The 12062-nt window shown below is 46.8% G+C and overlaps 1 protein-coding gene across 2 annotated transcripts in view; it reads left to right on the top strand.

Annotated features, from left to right (window-relative positions):
• Window positions 1-1227: 1227 nt before the first annotated feature.
• Window positions 1228-12062, top strand: part of SPRED1 (sprouty related EVH1 domain containing 1) — a 59407-nt gene continuing 48572 nt past the window's right edge. The window contains exon 1 of one of the 2 annotated variants that reach the window (XM_005009776.6): window positions 1228-2327. In XM_005009776.6, coding sequence (XP_005009833.1) covers window positions 2296-2327 — 32 coding nt within the window. In that variant the 5' untranslated portion in view covers window positions 1228-2295. Of the gene's footprint in view, window positions 2328-3732; window positions 4243-12062 lie in introns of those variants that run through there. The other variant, XM_072038916.1, reaches the window with a different exon arrangement.

The raw sequence follows: 12062 nt of genomic DNA, 5'->3' as shown, positions 1-12062 counted from the left end.
ACTGGGTTTCTAATGTATTTTTAGCATTTAGCTGAGATTGTGCCATGAATAAGTGATCCATTTGAGTGTACCGTTTTAGGAAAAAAAAATGTTTTTATAAAACAATTAGAAATTTTCCTCCAAAAGTGGCCCAGATAAGGAAGCAAGCGTTATTACTGCGGGTTTGAAATGTGTGCTGCTTGAAACACGTGCTACGGGCCATTTATCAGGGCAGGCATGATAGCAGTTTACTATAATTGTTCCATTATGCTCATGGTAGGACTCTTCTACAGACACATGGAATTTTGATCCGCGGGAATATTACCAAGAACAGAAACCACAGAAAAATGCCGTGTGCCTTTTCTTGCAATGTATGATAAAAACAGGTTTTCTGATTAAAATGTTTCAATGCTTTACATACCCCTCCCAGAAAAAAAAAAAAAAAAAAAAAAAAAAAAAAGCTGTATATGCTTTTTTTTTTTTCTTACTTTAATATTTTCTTGTAGTTTCAATTACAAAGAAAAAGTCCTCAGGAAAAATCTCGGGACACCACTGAGCCAAATTTTACTTTCATCCTGAAGCAGAAACGAAGTTTTTCCTTAACCCCTGGTAAAGGCGATGCTGCCCGGAGCCGGGCAGCCAGATGCTGCCAGTTTGCAGCGTGGCCTGCGATGCTGTGAGCCACCCGGGTGCCCTGGAAGCAGCGACACCTCCTTCCTCTGCCTCCTTAGGGAAAGCAGCCGAGGCGACCCCCCGGGGAGCTCGCCCCGTCGTTTCCAAGCAGGAAGGCAGAGCTGGGAAGAAAGCTGGCATTTCCAGGGGAAACTGGCACGGGCCGAGAGCTGACGGGGCAGGCTCCAGAGCAGAGCCGGGCGGACGCTCCTGGGAGACGATCGATGCCTTAAACTCCAGAGCCCCGCGGCGACCCCTGCCCGCACCCCGCCGCTACCGCGCCCCACTCCGCTCGCCTCGTTCCTATGGCCCGCGGCGCCTCCGGCTTCACCCTGTTCTGTGGTTTTCACCCCAAAACTGGAAGCTCGAGACGGAGCCGCGCCAGGCTCCCCACGCACCCCACCGGGACCCCCCAGCACGGGGTGCTCCCACCCGGGGATGCTGCCACCACGGCGTGCGCCCACCCCGACCCGGGTTCCCCCCGGACCCCCGCAGCAGGGGGGAGGCGGCGGCTGCGCAGGGCGCGGATCCCTCCGCGGCGGCGGAGGCCCAGGAACGGCGTGAAGAAGCCGCCCCGGGGGGGCCGGGGGGCACGGGGACTACTTTCGGGAAACTCCGGCGCTGGGCAGCCGCCGGGAGGGAGAGCGGGCGAGGGGGCTGCTTTCTTCCCCTCGCTCGTCCCTCCTCCCCTCTTTTTCCTTTCCTTTGCCTTCCCTCCCCCCTCCCTCCCCTCCCCGCGGTTATTTTGGATCAAGCTGTGGCGGCGGAAGGAGCTTGAAGCCAACGCTTCCGCCCAGTTTTCCTGCGAGGAGGAGGAGGAGGCCGCTAATGGAGTTGAGGCCGGGGAGGGAGCGGCGCTGCTGAACTCGCCGCAGGCCGCCCGCAGCCCCGTCCGGCGGCCGGGGGCTTCCCGTGCCCCGCAGCCCCGGCTCCCCTCGGCCAGGGGCCGTGACGCAGCCCCTCTCCCCCCGGCCCCCCCCGCCGGGCTGCCTTAAATCGCCTCCCTCCCCCCGCCGCCAGCCTTCTCCGCGGGGCCGGCTCCGCTCCCTCCCTCCGCAGCTCCCGGCCTCGCTTCCGAGGGGGCGGCAGCGCCGGGCCCCGCCGCTCGGCCCCTTCTCTTCCCTTCCTTCCTTCCCCTCCCTCCTCTCCCCTTCCCCTCCCTTCCCCCGGCCCGTGGCGGCGCCGGCGTCCGGAGGAATTTGTGCCCCGGCGGGGCGCGGGAGGCGGCACTGCCGCCGGGAGGAGGAGGAGGAGGAGGAGGAGGAAGAGGGGGGGCAGCGAAGGCGGCTGCAGCGGGAGATGAGCCGCAGCGGGAGGACGGCGCGGTGCAGCCTTTGGCGGCGGGCAGCCCTGCCTCGGCGCCGCCGCTCCGCGCCCCTCTAGCCGGGGTGGGCTCTACCCAGCGCCGTCTGCACCGGCCCCGGCCCCGGCGAGCAGGAGGGGATCCGCTCCGGCGCCCGACAGCGGGATCTGGGGCTTTTCCCGGATCGAGGTCGCCGTCCCCCGCCTCGGGCCGCGGCTCTGGCCCTCGCCGGGGAGGGCGGACCGGGGGGGTAACAATGGTGAAGTTTCTGGTGAGTTCTTGCTGCGCCCTGGCCGCCTCGGTGCTGCTCCGGCTCCGCCTCGGATCACGGTGAGGAGAAAATGAGCGAAGAGACGGCGGCTTCTAACAACGAGTAAGCTCCGCGCCGCGCGTGTCCGGGTGGCCGTGGGTCTGTGTGTCTGTCTGTCTGTGTCTGGCCGTGCGCGTTCACGCGTGGCCGTGTCCACACTGCGCATTTCGCCGGCGGAGGTGGAAGCCCCGAGGCTGCCCTTTGTGAGGGAGCCTGGTGCGCGGGGAGTGCCCAAAAAGCGGGCTTCGGTGAAGGGGGAGAGGCCGGCGCAGGTAAGGAGGCTGCGGGCAGGGGGCTCGCAGCGCCCGGGGAGGTGCGGGCACGGCCCGGCCCCGCTAGCAGCCCACTGCTCGTAGACGTTTCGCATGGAAACTAGTGTGTGGGAGCTTCATCCTGCAGGAAACTGCTCCTGAATTTTAATTGGATGAGTCAGGCAGTGTAAATACAGCTTAAACCTACCCTAAAGCCCTGCTTTTTTCTTTTTTCTTTCTTTTTTTTTTTTTTTTTTTTTTTAAATGGGCACTTGGGACTTCTTTTTTTAAAAGAGGAAGGGGACAGTTCAAGGATCTCTTAATATTTTTAACGTGACTGGTCTGGAGGAAATCCAGAGAATGTGTATGCGTGCGGCCGTAGCCCGGTGCATGTAATGGCTTTAAAAAAAAAATAAATACGGGGATAGGAGGGGGAAAATACTTGTCAGAAAATACGGGAGTTGTTTGTGGCCGTGAAAAACAAGCAGAAGATATTTTGAAACTTTTGTTTTATGATTATTAGAAGAAAGTTGAGGTGCGTGGCTGCTCGCTGCCCGGCGGAGCTGCGCGGGGCGGCCCTCTCGTTATGAATGGTGCGGGGCAGCGCCCGACCACGGCCCGGGGGGAGCCGCTCCCTGCCGCGGGGGTCGGGCCCGAGGGGCGCCCCCCGCCCGCACCCCCTCCTCCCGTTTCCCCCCTCCCACTCGGCGCGGGGGCGACGATGCCCGCGGGCGCGCCCCGGGTCCCGGTAGGGCCGGGGTTGGGGTTGCTTTTGGGGTCGCTTTTGGGGTCGGGGCCGGGTTGGCGATGCGATGCGATGCGGGCCGCGCCGCTGCGGTGTCAGCGGGGCCGGCGCTGGAGCCGCCGCCGCCGCCATGTTTTCTTTTTTGTGAATCGCTCTCATTTGCATACCACAATCTCCATTCATAAAAAAAAAAATAATAATAATGGGATAAAAAAAAAAAAAAAGCGGCGGCACCGCCGACCTGCAGCCAAGGGCTCCCCGCGAGGCGTGCGGGGCCAGGCCCGCCTTGCCGAGGAGCAGCGGGCGGCCGGGCAAGCGGGCGGCGGGGGCCGGGGGCTCGCCGGGCCCCGCGGCGCTGCCGCTCGGCGCCCGTTGACGCGGTGCTGTGGGAAAGCGCAGCTCGGGGAGGTGCCGCGAGCACGTGACCCGCTCCATTCATAAAATACCTGGCTGCCCATTCACAGCGCGCCGCAGTGCCGGCGCCCAGCGGGCTCCCGGCCCGGACGGACGGACAGACAGACGGACAGACAGACAGCTCGCAGCCGGGAGGGGCTGGGGTGGGGCCGCAAAGGGCTGCCCCCTGCCCCTCTTGTCCGAGGGAGGGCTGCTTCGGTAAATGTCCCCGCGGCGCATTTACCTCCCCGGACCGCCCGGCCCCGAGGTGCTCTGCTCGGAAACCCCCGGGCCTCCCCCTCCGGCAGCGCCACCCAAACGTGGAACAGTGAAAACCGACCTCGGTGTAGGGACGTGCTTCCGAGCCGATTTTTGAACCGGTTTTTGGTCGTTTGTTCCTGACTGAGCTCTGCTAACTCGTGTCTGCATGGGAGCAGCGCAGTGTGGAAGGCAGGCGGGCACACCTAACGAGGCGGCTGCAAACGTTGCCTGGAAGAAATGCAGGCGACGCTGGAGGCTGCACGTTGGTAGAGATCGGCAATGCAGCCTGTCGTGGGCTGTTTACTTTGAGAATTTGATTGCAGATCAGGTGTCAGCGCTTCTCCTTAACCTATACCTTCACAGAAAGCACCTCTAAAATATCAGAATTACAGAGAGATGTTTTTAACGTGGCGTAAGCTATCCGGAGGTCAAAATATTAACTTTGGCTTTAAATATTCTGAAATGTGCCTTTAAAAATAGTTGAATGTAATTCAGCGATGAAAGATCACTACGGCATGCAGTGCAGTGGTTTGATGCAACTGTTCTATGGTTGCCAGTGTTAAAATGGTGATGTTCATCGCTCGTGAACACACTGTTTCATTATCTTAACAAATTATACTTAAGTGATCCTTAATTATACGTTTGTGGAGTGGAGGAGGCTTTGTCATTATTGAGGGCTAAGACAATACCTGAAAGGTTACTGATCTTTACTTAAAATGAGAAAAGAAAGCTCACATGCAGCATTTAGTTTGAGTTAATCCGGTGTTGCTAAATGTATATAACCTAACAATGCATTGTCAACAGCAGGGCTTTTTCTCACAGCACAGATATTTTTACTTCAGTTCTTAGAATATCAAAAGCAGCTCTAACTGGAGAGGAAAAAAAAATATTTCTCAGTTTCCTTTACTGTTTTGACAGCATTTCTGGCAAGGCCAGAGTCGTCATTCCTCTTTGGTTGATTTTGCACGTAGCACAGACTGCCACTGTAAATGGAGGAGAAACATGACTGAAGCTCTAAATAAATCCTTTGTGGAAATAGGGCAGGTCTACAAATTGAAATACATCGTATACTAAAAGTTCACTGTGTTTAATTGTATTGGTATAATTGATATCATCAATGGCCTTGATTTCATTAACAAATCTCTCAACATGCAACGGTGAATACGGGTACTTTGCAACACACTCGTGTCATTGTGGCTACCAGGAATATTCTGGTAATTGAGCATTATTCTTTGTTTATAAAACTTAGTTTCATGGAGTGAGACACAAAGATTTGTGGTGTCTAGAAATTGACCTCAGTTAATAATATTAAATTCTCAATGTCTTTTAAGCTGTAATGTGTGGTGGGAAAGATTAATTAAAAAGCTGCAGTAAGGACTGTTTGGTTTCTTGTCGGCTGTGAGCATGTGGAAGGAAGTTGTATAAAATTCTGATTGCTGTGGCTGAATCTTCTTCAATGTGATTTTTTGATTGTTCTTTTGATTGTGTTTGTCAGTTATGTGTTAATTAACTGAGAGTACTGCTATACTTTTCCGGATGCATATCTGTATTTATTTCTTTTCCTTCGGTGATGTTCTGTGACCAGTGTGGTCAGTGTGAACAGAATGTGGTGCTCACAGATGCCATTAGTTTTTAAATTAAGGAATTAGTAGGATGCGTGGCCTTGTGGGTCAATCTAATGTTCATGCAACTTAACATAATAATGTCAAAGTAAGCAGATCAGCAGGCACTGTACACGATTCCTAATTTGATGGCAGATTTTATTGGTGTCTGGAAACGCTGCTGGGCTTCAGTGTTGGGTAATACAGAAGAAATGTTACGTTATGTAGTGCCTATTCAGTAGGGATGAAGGATGATAGGATTAAGATGGAGTCCAAGTTGCTCCATTAAAAAGTAGGAGCACTGCTTGTTGACTTTCCTCTGGGGTGCAGGTCGCTCCTTCTCTTTCTGAGGGAATGTCTGTGCTCTTGAATTGGATCTTGAGGGGTTTTTATGTACTGCGTTTGTATAGATTCAGGCTGTCATACATGAATCGTTCTGCTCCTCTGGTATAGGTAACCTCATGCTCATTTTCCTAGATAATTTAATTCTAATGCTGAGTATACACTAATGCTGTGTGCTTAACAATATCTAGATTATGACGGTCTAAACAGCCTCACGTGTTGATTTGAAATAAAATTCTTGCCATATTCATATATCTTTCTTGAATATTAATGAAGATACTTTTATGCTTCATATGGGCTTCAGAATTCCTTGTAGCACAAGCCCAAATGCTGAAAGATGAGCATGAGATCATATCCGAGACAGAGAAGCCATCTAGCTTGTTTTTATTAGTTCTGAAAGGATTTTAACATGTTTCAGCAGGCTAATTTTATTTCTGCTGCTGAGGGCATATACAGGCTTCAGAATTCTTCATCCCTTAATATAAGGAATTTGTGTTTAAAAAAAAATGTTTGTTTTGGGGGAAATGTCTTCTAAACCACTCAGTTACATGATGAAATCATTGAAATTCAGATATATTTTCTTTTGTGGGGATGGCTCTTTATTTAGAGTCCCTGGGAGGCTTTTCCAGTTTTGTGAATGGCTTCTTGCTGTCTCTTTGGCTTTATGCTACGCAGTGTTGTTCTGAAGGTGAAACTGAATTTACATATTACATAATCTGGAAGCCAAGACTTTTTTTATTTATTTTTTTAAAAGGTTCAACTTAGCAACATTACTTGGTTATTGTGGTACTGCATAAAATACGTTTTCCATCTGTTTCAGTGTAACTGGAACCTGTGATAATATTTGAATTTTGAAATGACAATTTTTTCCTTCCTTGTTTGTTTAAAATCTAATGTGCCTGAGCTGTTAAAATGGCAGTGACGGCATCAGTGTATGCTTCAAAAGTAAAGATGTTTCTTGAAAGGAATATATCTTGACGGGATCAGAAGTCACAGGATTAAAGCCGAGGGCATTCATGGTGTTTTTAGGCTAAACACTGGCATTTTTCTTTTTTTTGTTTGTTTAGCCATTCTTGTGAACATTTGAGAAAATCATATGCATTGGTGATGACTTGATGGGATATGACAAACATCAGAAACAAAAAATACTATTCAGAATACTGGTGCAAGTTGAAAAAGGAGACAACAGGAATACTTTTGTCAGTTTGGGTTTTTACCTCTGATTCTGATATAAAAAATAAACAAAACAAAAAACCTATGATATGGTTTACAACATACATTGTCTTAAACTGAATTTTCTGATGCTTAAATGTTTGCTTTCTCCTTCTTACTGTTCTCTCCTGATTGAATGGGTTGCAGTTTCCTTAAAGGACCCAGAGAGCTTGCTGGGGGTTGCCATGTTGTTGAGGTTTGCTGTTTCTTTATCGGTGTTTTAAAAATGGCCCATATTTGTCTTTTTCCTCTCTGTTCACATGTTCAGTATTTAAGCAAACAGATTTTAACTAGCATAGCTTGCACAGCTACTGAACTGCTGGAATTGGTTGCAAACAAAAACTGAATGGATCTATCGTGGTTCCTCAAAATCTACTCCTCCTTTCCCTTGAAAATACTTGTTACTCAATCTGAAAGCTCTTCTAGTTGCAAAATACTTATTTAATGATTGGTGGCAATGTTTATGTCTTTATTAAAGTATTGTATTTTATTTTGCAATATTTGTACCATGTATTTGCAACATTTTTCTGTGCTTTGATACCTTGTTAAGGGTATTCTCCACCCAGCCTTAGTATTCAGCAGAAATAATCTTCAGCAATACTTTTCATTTAAAGGAAGGAAGAGAACTGGGTGCTCTTTCGGTATGTTGTATTAGCCAATATTTCTAGACTTAAGGCAATCCATGCTCTTTTTTTTTTTTTTTTTAATTTACTTTTCCTATTCCTGGTAAGAGACTAAGTCTTCTGCTGATGATTAAAATATGATTTCATGAAATCTGTTGGCTGGAACTACTCCATGTGCATTTTTCATAAATGATGCAGTATCATGTCCTATATGGTAACATTTTATGGTATACCATGGTAAACATGGTATATCTCTCCTCCTCTTTGAATGGTATCTGTTACAGAACTCGGTCTCTAAGACTATGGTGGTTTTGAACAGCACCTACTTACTGAGCAGACATTATATGTGCATGTTTGCACATCTTTTCCAGCTTATCTTATTCATCATGCTCATTCTGATGTTTCTTGTATGAATTTGTTGAGAAAATACTTATTATTTTTATATTCTCTGTGTTATATTCACTGTTCTTCTATTTGTGACAAGAAAATATTTTTTAAAAAAAGCAAACAACAAAATTTTAGATATGCTGAGGGACAGATAATATGCATTTGAGCGTTTTGAGTACTGAAATTGATTATAAATGTTCCTCTAATTAAATAATATCAGACTTGTTGCACACTGTTGCAATCCATAATTCCCACTGCTCCAAGTTAAAGCAGGCAAAGAATAAAATCCCAGTGCAGTCGTGGTATCGATGTAAGGAGCTCACGCATTTTTGTCTTCAAGAATTCACTGTCATGTGATAGTAAGTACTTCAAACAAGGAAAATACACCATGGATATGAATATAAGTTTGGTAACAGCAATGCAGAACAGAGCATAAGAAAATACTTTTCTAATATGTGCTGCATGAGAATTGCCCAAATGTATGCCACCAAAACATCTAAACCACATTAAAAACGAGGTGGTAAGTTATTCCCCCCAGATTCTTGTGGTTGAAAAATATGACCACTGTTCCGTGGGATACTTTTGTTGGGTGAGGAAGTCCTGTAATCCATGCTTCTACTACAAGTCAAACACTTCAGCTCCTCTGCCTTACAGACATGATGTGAGCCATTTTGCTTGAATGGTTTGTGAGAACAGGCTTCCTTAAAGTCTATGGAAAGTCTTTTATCTTAAAAATAATTAACAACAAAAAAAAACAACAACAAAAAAACTAGATCTTCCCCAAGAAGGTCTAATCACTGTTGCCACGTGCTCTTTTTCTTTGACTTGCACTGACAGGTTGCGACACTGACAGAAGTTTGCCGAAGCAAAAATGAAAGTGAGTTATTTCAGTTTTAGTGAAGTCAAACACTGTCAATAAACGAATGTAATGACAAGAAGTATCAGGAATTTCATTAATAAAACAAATACTGAAAACTAAGGTGCAGTTTATTAAAAATTGCCACTGAAACTGATTGTCTAACCTAATTAAAGGCAGAATTGGCAAGAGAGAGTTCTCAGTGAAGGCTCCTGTCTGCAATTTATTTTTTTTTTCAGAAACTGCAGAATTGTTTTGGTGAAGTGGTATAAACCTTGAGGGCACAAGTGACTTTTCTCTTTAACCTTTTGAAAAGATTAAATAAGGGTAGTGAAAGGTGGGAGTACAGAGACAGCTCTGATGTAGGAATTTTTATGTAGCTTCCTCGAAACTTGTCAGCCTCTCAGACGTGACGAAGTGCTCAGTGCCCTCAGGTATTTCTCTTCCTGAGCATGGCATGCTTGCTCTGGCTCCCAGTATAGCATGCCATAACGTGAAGCCTGCGATTGAGGCCAGTATCTGCTGAGCTTGGAGAGGAATGTGGTTTTAAAAGGTGTAGAGACTAATTCAGGAGTGGGAGTTGGGTCCCATGCCTCTAAAATAGGAAAATCTGTTTGTTTGCTTGTTTGTTTTCTAGGTGAGTGGCTGACCTTATGTATGAAATTTCTGTGTTTTTTAGCTCTAGTTCCTGGTCTGTACTCCCTTTAAGAACAAGAAAAATTGGAACTTTCTTTGTAGGGTAAACTTTACAATAGCAAGTTTTGTCCCTCTTCAGGGGCAATTATCTATCTCATTACAAATATCGTTTGTAATTTGGGTGCTGCTGATCTGTGCTGTGGATGTCATGGAAAAAAAAAATCTGTCTTCAGTCTTGCAAAATTAAAAAAAAAAAAGTAGAAGTTTTTCGATTACTGGTTCCAGTATTATATAATGGGTGTACTAAGAGAATGCAAAGTTGTAAAATGAAATGCTTGAGAATTTCCAAGCTTCCAAAGAGAAATTGTGAAATTATAATCCATGTGGCCAAGGGGTATGAATTTTGATGATTTCGATAATGAGACAGAGATAGCACTGTAATCACACAGCCTGGGTTCTGCTCTCAAACCTTCACACTAGGAAACACCCATTTTCCCTTTTTTCAGCCCCTTGCCTCACTTGTTGTTCATCCTGTGCCAGGAATGAGGGCAGCACCTTCTGATCAAGCACAGGTGGTTCTTTCTCATTGAAGACTGCATCTTAATAAGGGTGCAAATTCCGTAACTATTAATAATTAGTAATTAGAAGTAAAGCAATGTTCCTCTAACAGGCTTGTTAGTTTGTTTTTGTTTTTGTTTTTTTTGGCTTGATTGTTTCTCCAGTTTCATCTGGTTTTAGTCTTTAATCTTCACATTTCAGCAATGGGAGTATTTCAGATGCTGGTAATATTACTGTAATTCTATCCAGACTTGTTGCCTGTTTCTTATACCCCTTCTGCTAGTGTGATTTTCTTAATCCTTATCTGAAAGATGGGTTTCTCTTGGTTTTGTTGGTTTGGCTTGTTTTTTCCCCTCAGTTTGGAGGCTCTCTCTGTGAGAAGTTATTTGAGGGAGTAATATATTATGTTGAACTTTCCTTCTGCTTTACTTCTTCCAAGGCAGTAACATCTGTTAGCAGAAGTCATGACACTAGCAGCTATGTACACCTTGCATGTTAGCCATGGTGCCAGTTAGGCTGCTGACACGGGCACATGTGCTGTGGGGGAACCCACAGCCACTACCCCATTGGTGTAGGGCTGTTCCCTAGCACACTACCCGTGTGCTCTCTGTATCCGTGCAAGCGAGCGGTTCCAGCTCAAAATATCTCCCATTGTCGTAGCTGAATGCAGCTTGAAGCATCCTTTCCCAGAGCCCCCGTAGCACCTTAAAATGTATGCACTTTGTTTCCATGGCAATGGGGAAGTATCGTGCACGTTGGCAGCCCCGCGTCAGGTAATGGAGGGTCTGCAGAAGGCAGCCCAGCATCTCCCTGGGGCATGCTACAGGAGCCACCTGGGTCTCACAGGGAGAGCAGGTGCTGCTCGACCTACAGGGCCTCTGTCGGGCCGAGGGGACCTCTTCAAATTGAGGTCAGAAGCTCAAGCAGTGTTGCCTTACTGCATGCTTTTAAGCACCTTGTGTCATGGTCATAGGGTGCTCTGCAGGGGTTGAAGCGCCGACAGGCTTGTGCACAAGTGTTGCCAGTATGTTTGTCACCAGTGCATTAGCAGGTTTGGTTTTTGGTGAGCTCCTTTGGCTTCTGGAGCAGGAGTTTGCCACCTTGATTTCTCTCTTGCCTAGTCCTGCAAAGGGAGAATGCGTCCGCATTTATCACTGTGAAGCAAGGCAGAAAACGTGAGCTCTTCATATTACTCCAAATCTGGATGAAGAGCAGGTCTAGTAGAAGAAGTTATTCCAGAATAAGACATGAATTCCAAGTGCTGTAGTTTAGTACAGTGTTATTTCCTGTTGAGTGTCTTTATTCTCCTTCTGAAGTAAGTTGTGGTTAACTAGGGGAAAGCTGATATGCTCGGTTACCTGAGGAGATGAGTTTTTCAGGTTCTTTTCTTCAAGCCTTTCCTTCTATGCTACACCTATTCAAACTCTAGTTCCGGTGGTTTTCTTATTTTGTTTTTTGTTTTGCCTTAGACATTTATTATTTGTGGGTGTGGGGTGGTTGTTGTTGTTCCTTGGGTTTTGTTTTCATTTCCTCCTAAAAGTGGCATATCTTTCTGGGTTTTGAAGTGGTGAGGCCGTTTCGGTTTTTGTTTTTTCTTGGACACTCTGGGACAGTACAAACAGAACCCAAATAAAAGTATGTGTTTCCTTTGTTGTAGAAAGACAAAATGCTTCCCACAGACTATGAGTTATGTGTATAGAATTGTGTGTAACCTCACTTCTGAACAAAATCTATAGATTAAACTCCTGGAATAACCAGAAAGAAGCTTACTGAATCTGTTACTGTTTCAGCTGGTTTTTAGGTGTGAGCAATTACTGGGAGGTACAGGTTTGGCTTTTTTGTCTTTTGGCTTATCTGTGCTGCATGAGCTTGATCCTTACCACTGAAGATAAAAGTGGAAGTAAAAGCTTTAATGTTTGGTCTTCGTGCTCCT

Source organism: Anas platyrhynchos, chromosome 5 (assembly GCF_047663525.1).
Source record: "Anas platyrhynchos isolate ZD024472 breed Pekin duck chromosome 5, IASCAAS_PekinDuck_T2T, whole genome shotgun sequence".
In the NCBI taxonomy this organism is placed as follows: domain Eukaryota; kingdom Metazoa; phylum Chordata; class Aves; order Anseriformes; family Anatidae; genus Anas; species Anas platyrhynchos.
Note: the sequence above shows the minus strand (reverse complement) of the source record. Positions and strands in the feature narration are given on the sequence as shown.